The sequence below is a fragment of the Staurois parvus genome, unplaced genomic scaffold (assembly GCF_062004578.1).
Source record: "Staurois parvus isolate SC_StPar_1 unplaced genomic scaffold, SC_StPar_1.0 ptg000561l, whole genome shotgun sequence".
In the NCBI taxonomy this organism is placed as follows: Eukaryota; Metazoa; Chordata; class Amphibia; order Anura; family Ranidae; genus Staurois; species Staurois parvus.
Window position 1 is genome coordinate 761,060 of NW_028318357.1, and position 7,573 is coordinate 768,632.

Consider the following 7,573-nt stretch of genomic DNA (forward strand, 5'->3'; position numbering starts at 1 on the left):
GTGATACATAGCGGCCATCGATATATATATATAAAATTGTATTATTTTTTACTTTTTAAATAATATCATGATTTTAAATTAATATGAATTTAAAAAATACAATCCAGTAATATAAAATTAATTTTATTGAAAGTAACGCACATAATTGGACAGAAAATAAAATGAAATAGATATTCAATTAAAAAACGTAAAAAGAGGTGTTTTTGCATTGAACTCCATAGAGGGAATTTTTCCATTGAAGTCAATGGGTTGTGATTTTGCATTGAAATCAAGGGGATGCAATTTTGCATTGAAGTCAATGAGACGCGATTTTCCATTGAAGTCAATAGGGGGTGTTTTTGCATTGAAGTCAATGGGGCACGATTTTGTATTGAAGTCAATGGGACACGATTTTGCATTGAAGTCAATGGATGCAATTTTGCATTGAAGTCAATAGGGTGCGTTTTTGCATTGAAGTCAATGAGATGCGATTTTGCATTGAAGTCAATGGGACATGATTTTGCATTAAAGTCAGTAGGGGGTGTTTTTGCATTGAAGTCAATGGGATTCGATTTTGCATTAAAGTCAATTATCATTATCGGCCCTTTTTTTCTATTGGCAAACTGCAGACAATCCTATTATCAGCGGATAATTTTCGGCGGCTGATATTTCAGTGCATCACTGTCATTTACTGTGCTGTGTGCGACAACTCTTCATCCTCTACAAGGTCTACCCAGAAGGAGTTGCGGTGTAAAACCAGGTGCCCTCTATGCACATATGACCAACATCAGTGAGAATCAAGTACATTCTGGTTCTTTGGCTGTAAATATTGGCTTTTTGGTTGTGAGCTATTACAAAATGCCGACCATAGAATTTTAGATGTGGTTTTGTAGGGAACAAAGCACCGGTTTTGGCCAAATGAAGAATTTATTGACCTTGACCTTTACACTGCTAAAATATTACATGGCCTATAGAGTATTTTGATTGCTGTCAGTATAACTCATGCTGTAATTGTTTTGAGGTGGAATCAATGCTTTCCATACACTGTCTGCACTTCCTTTGTGCTCTGTCCATTGTTTTTGAACATTTTAATTAAAACAAATTGTTGAGTATTATGGTACTTACACTGCATATCAAGGATATTTCTCTTTTGTCCCACATTTTAACCATTCCAAAACAGTATATGGATATATTGTGCCAAAGCAAATGGGGTTCAATGATAATATGGGATTTGAATTCTGTATTAAAAGATCTTTTTATCTCAGGTATAACAACAGTGCTGACCATGTCAACCATCATTACTGGAGTGAACGCCTCCATGCCCCGAGTATCATACATTAAAGCTGTTGACATTTACCTGTGGGTTAGTTTTGTGTTTGTGTTTCTATCGGTGTTGGAATATGCTGCTGTCAATTACCTGACGACAGTGCAAGAGAGAAAAGAGAGGAAGATGAGAGAAAAGGTAAGAAAACATGTGGGCATAACATCATCTAATTGAAATGTTGGTTTTGTTGTTATGAGCACACTTCTGTAAAAACTTCAACAAATGTACAATGAGGATGTAGAGGATGTAAAAGACTCCCTTTGCCATCAATCTGAAAGTGAATTCTTGTCAGGTGTCCACCCGGATATACCTCACTTGCCAAAATACTTACAAAGTTCCACTTCTATCAATGACAAAAGTGATGATTTCATAACTACTACTGTTGACACAAGTTCAGCATTTTAAATCCACAGAATATTTGAGCATTGCATATAGCCTTCTATGGACTGGGTTCTCTTACATAAAGGTGAAAAGCAAGCCAGGACATGTTGTATATAATACTTTTTATTTTAAAATATTAGTGTATTTTTATAGATTATCTTGAATCAGCATTTTGGGATGTCTTTTATTATACATACATATCTGAATAGAAGCCAATTGTAGAGTATGTTAAAATTAGACAACAAATTGTTCATAAAATAAAAGTTGTTTATTATTAAAGAGACTGTCATTATCAACCTACGTCTATAACATCTGATATTGCATACACGGAGGGGTTGACTTACTAAAAGCTACAGAATGTTCACTTTGCAAGGGAAGTTGAACTTTGCAATGGATTGTGCCCAGGGGCGGACTGACCATTTGGAAACTCGGGCACTGCCCGAGGGCTTGGGGTCAGTAGGGGGCCCCATGAGATGCCCCTGGTACCTTTTTCATAGGCTTTTTTGAGTTTGGGCAAGGATACAGGGGCCCCATGGTCCCCTACTGCCCGGGGGCCCCATGAGTTGTCAGTCCGCCCCTGATTGTGCCCCAAAATTTAGTGAATGCAGTGCAGTTTCACTTTCCAAAGAATACTCAATCTAATGCAAGAAAAATTAAAAAACTGTATTTTTGCTTGCACATAATTGGATAATGGAAGTCAGCAGAGCTTCACCTTATTTATTAAGGTATAGAGAAAAATCCCTCGCAAAGTGCAAACCTCCTTTAGAAAGCAAACAGCTTATTAGTAAATCAACATTAGTATATTCCAGCTCAGTGACTTAGAAAAAACTAAAGCCTTTGGAAATTAGCAGTGGCAGCATACATATTTTGCACAGTCTGGGTTCACCATAAGGCCTTTTCACCTGCAGTCCCTATATTAACATTCCTTAATATGGTATCTGTGATACAGACACTCATTTGTTTTATTCCCTTGTGTCACCGGGACAGTAAATGAGGGGAAATCTACCCAATGAGGAAGCGAACAAAAAAAATCTTTACATTAGTTCTAACTCTTGCTCGCTCTATTAAAAAGTAAAAAATGTTTTTTTGGGCTGGAGTTTATTGGTACTTCTGACAAAGCCACACATTTTTTGGACTCAAATGTCAGCTCAGTACATCTAATAAACCATCAGCATACCTTGCATACAGTACCTTGCAACAGTGGTAACCTAAACCAGCATACAAATTAAAGTGGTTGTCAAGGGTAAAGGTTTTGTTTTGTTTTTTACCTTAAAAGTGGTTGTAATCCTCAGTCATGGAATACTGAACAAAGTATATCCCTCTATAGTGTGTTTTTTGTCTCAGTTAAGAGTGCTAAGTGTAATTTCTTTCTGCTGCTTTGTTCTGCTGCTATTAGCATGAATCACATCTGACAGGTTGTTCTGACACCAAGAGAAATATGGTGACAGGAGATTGACAGCCTCAGCTCTGCTTCTGTGAGCTGTGTGGAGAGGGGGGTGTCTCTTCCCTCTAATCAGCTCTCTGAGCTCTCCTCACTGAGCTCTGCAGTGTGTAGTTTCCACTCTTTGCCCTTTTTTTCTGAACTCTCAGACAAGCTTTCTAAATTCAGTACTTGAACAGATGTAGAGAGGAGAAGACTGTAGATAAACAGGTAAAACTTATGTAGGAGGATTTGTTTAATCTCTGTTTATCACCTGGGGCCAGTCACTCTATTTGGGATATGTAAGGGTTTACAACCACTTTAATGCATTCTCTGCAATGTAGTAAAAAACCTTTTACTTGCAGTTCCCCCTGCCCCCCCCCCCATCAATACTTACCTGAGCCCGATCTTGGCACCACTCGCTCTCTTTCCCTCCTCATTGGACTCAGTTAGACCACGAGAGCGCGGGCAGGGCAGAACTGTAATGTGTGTGTCAATAGATGCACACAGTGCAGCCCAGAATCAAACCTGCACAAGAACCCCCATAACAAGGGCCCCCCGACATTCAGTGGGAGGGGGGGGGCAGGACGTGAGCGTGGGACCGCAGAAGTGAAGGATCAAGGCCACTCTGTGCAAAACAATTGCACAGAACAGGTAAGTATAACAGTTATTTTTTTTTTAAAGAGATCTTACAATCACTTTAATCTTTCTAGCATTCGGCACTAAAAATGATGTTAGAAGAAATTTCAGTGGGGACACAGACAAGATTCAAACAGGGTTCAAATACCTCCCCAACCAGAAAAAAAGGCTTTGGCTGGAGTATAGCTTTGAATATCTAAATATAAAGTACATTTGCGTTCCACGCAGGCCCAAGGGATTTAGCTGGAAAGCTAACAAACATTATAAACACACACATATACTGTATATATATCATACAGTATATACTGTATATCTACAAAACGTACAATGAACTCAAAGATAAGCCATGGTTTATCCTTACACTGGGACAATATTATTGTGAAAATGTAAAATTAAGAACAAAATATGCATAAATGCCTATTTACATTTATTCATTTTGGTTACTATTTTTATAGTCAACTATGTATGTAATGTCATTAGCATTTGTCCCTTATGGTCATGAGTGTATATCCACTTTTGTAGTCAAATTTGAGAAAGCCCCACCATATGTTTATTATGTTCCCATTCACACAGCCTACAAAAAATAATAAAAAAAATATTTCTCATTCCTAGGTGTTCGTTTGTAACAGGCCTGGGGCAGACTTCATTCTACTCTGACCAATTTTAAATGAGGGTAAACTTAATCTGTCCCCACTGACATAGAAGAAGATAATTGAAGTTGATTTACAAAATCTGGTGCAGCCTTGCATAGACACCAAACAGCTTCCAGGTTTTTTTTCAAAGTTTAGTTGAACAATCTAAAGTTAGAAGCTGATTGGCTACCATGCACAGCTGTACCAAATTTTGCACTCTCCAGTTTTAGTAAATTAACATACAATGCAGAAGCTCAGCTTCTAGATATCTATACCTTTGTTATGACTGACAACCTATATTCAAATCTAGTTTACAACTCATAATGAGATCTGCAAGTACAGTACAGACAGGGTTCATTTTCTAAAGCATTAACTCCCCAGCCCCTTGACATAGCAGAGGAAAATTTCAGCTTTGGAGTTAAAAAAAAAAGAAAGCAAAATGTAAGCAATTATGCTATATGAAAGGGCTGCATGTGACAAATATAAAGTAGGTTTTATCACAATTTAGCTGCAAAAGTGGAAATACACTTAAAAAAATTATCTAAAATGAAAATTTGCTACTGGCATTAATACCATGGCAGTCTGGTCCCCAGACACTTTCTCTCTCCTGAAGCAGTGTAAGCTTCTCCAGGTCAGTGGTACCCTTGGTCAGTGCCCTGCTCAGGACCATTATTAGAAATCATGGGGCCAAGTACAGCCTATTTGATAGCTCCCCCTCCTACCCACAGGTACTGATGTGCTCCTTTATTGGTGACCCTGGACCAGGCAGTATTTAGGGGGTAAACAATGACAGCCCACATATATTTCGAGGTACTGGTTTTCTTTTAAACAAAAAAAAAACGGGATCTGCCTCCTTTCAGACTCTTCCATTGTGATCAGTCCCAAGCAATATGATAGGGATACTATATCTGGTCATGTCCTGTGCTCACCAGTCTTCCTGCCTACCATGTGATAAGTGCAGTCATTCTTCCTCCTGTCTTCCCACCCAGCGCAACCTCAATCCTCAGTCCCTCCATTTTTCCCTATGCCAACTTCAATGACATCTGCCTGCCATGAAATGGTCAGTGATCAGTCCCAGGCAATGTGCTGAAGATCCCTAACAATACACCAGTCATTTCCCGCACTCACCAATCTTCCTGCCCAGAGTGTGATCAGTGTATAGATTGCTGAGTCCCCCTTCCTTCTCCCCATTCACTTCTCCATGATCCTCCTTTCCAGCTTTACCCCACTCCATCCTCCCTTCTGCTAGCATTTCCAACAGCCCAGCTTCTTCCTTTGCCTGCCACATGACTGTTGGGTCTGGGTCTCTCTGTTCCCCCAAAGGGGCCAGAGTCCACTATGATAGAACTGATTGTACTCCCTAATGGCAACCCTAACCTTATTTCTACTTAAAGCTCCAAGCTATGACCAAGGGTGGTCTATATGTGAGGCACAAGCACTGATTGGCTGGGCTCACATATAAAACAAAGGCATACGTATGTGCAGAAAATTAATGTTGTATCTAATTTCATTGCTGAAAATTGCTCTAATGGATGTTATCTAATTCTGCACTGTGGATTAGCCTTGGGGCATAGATTCATGGAACAATTAAAATAAAACACTTTTATATTAGTGTGTGCTTATAAAATGCCCCACTACATTTTCAGCAAAATTTGTAAACATCTCAGTTTCATAGTTTCCCAAATTGACCTTGCATGCTGGCATAGTCAGTATGTTTCATCCAAAAAGCTTTGCGTAAGAAAATATTTCAATCAAATGTGTAATTAAAAAGTTACAAACACAGATATCAATTTTATTATGAACCTTAATTAAGGTCACTATGTCCTTTGTTACAATTTAAGTTCATTATTTTCAAATAATACAAATCTTTTTTCCCATTTTAAGTTAATTAGCTGCTTAATATGCTTTAAGCAATTTTTTACATGCAGAAATGCAATGAGCTGTGTTAATACATTTCTTGTTTACAAATTGACAACAGTAAGATGCAGCTAATAAGAGCTCACTGTTTCCTTTTCAGTTTCCCTGCACATGTGGGATGTCTCACACAAAGACAATGATGCTGGATGGAATGTATGGCGACCCTGACACGAACAGTCTGGCTGGATACACTAAAAGTCAGATTGCCACGGAAGACGTGGAGAAGCAGGACAAAATGGTGGTGCATTTGACCTTGAGTCCAAATTCTAGTACCTCCAGGAAAAAAGGAATTAAGGGCCATGTTGGCTTGCGGCTAATGCAACATACTCACACAATTGACACATATTCAAGGATGATCTTTCCAGCGTCATTTATCTTTTTTAACTTGATATATTGGTCTGTGTTCTGTTAAGAATCACAGTGGAGGACTCTCTTCACATTTAAGACTCTTTCACCATGTGAATAATGGGAATGTGGGATCTAAATTAAATGCCTTTGCTATTTTATAACTATTATTGCTGTTATCCATTAAAAGAACAAATACCTCAGTAAACTGACAGGTATGTTACTTTACAACTATAGGATAAAAAGGCCCTAAAGCACAAATTAATTTACATTTTTGCAATTACAATTTTTGATTGGAATGATTTTTTATTTCTATGTTTGCTGTCGCAGAACATATATGTATTACTACTTTTAATATTGGACGCAGTCAACAAAGGACCCCTGTGGAGACAGATGTTTGGACCCCCCAATTCAATAAATGTTCATATACAAACACTTCATCACTGGGTATAGATAGATGCAGGTAAAGTGGCCTATAGATATTTATCTGCAGACTACTTTGTCTGTCTTGGCTCAGACATCAAATTTCCTGCCCAAATGGCATCCTGAAGAAATATCTTAATGCCAATCAGGCAAAGATACTTGCTGTTTGACACCAAATTTATCTTGGAACCCCAGAGAACAATCAGGTCTTCATGAAGAATGTCTTCTACGTCACACCTGCTCCAGGAGTGAGCAGTGCCCAGATCTATGTAAATAAGTGAGTAAAGCACTTCTTGTAGGAAGGGTCCCCTATATCTCAGAAGCCCCAGATGTACTTCTGGGTTCCAGGCTGCTACAGATGTCACCTGCCGGCTGGGGTAGCAATCTCGGTGGGGGTGGAAGGCAGGAACATTTTACAGAGGGACCCAGCTGCTAGAGTCACCAAGAAATGAGTGATTCAACATGCTGGCATGCACACAAGAATATAATTTTAGATTTGGATGAACCTGACCT

The 7,573-nt window shown here is 38.7% G+C and overlaps 1 protein-coding gene across 1 annotated transcript in view; it reads left to right on the plus strand.

The window, feature by feature from the left end:
* GABRR2 (gamma-aminobutyric acid type A receptor subunit rho2) overlaps positions 1 to 6,845 on the plus strand; it is a 129,019-nt gene extending 122,174 nt beyond the window's left edge. The window contains exons 8-9 of the mRNA XM_089691301.1: positions 1,245 to 1,441; positions 6,393 to 6,845. Of these exons, the coding sequence (XP_089547427.1) occupies positions 1,245 to 1,441; positions 6,393 to 6,704 (509 nt within the window). The 3' untranslated portion in view covers positions 6,705 to 6,845. The remainder of the gene's footprint in view (positions 1 to 1,244; positions 1,442 to 6,392) is intronic.
* The last annotated feature ends 728 nt before the right edge of the window (positions 6,846 to 7,573 follow it).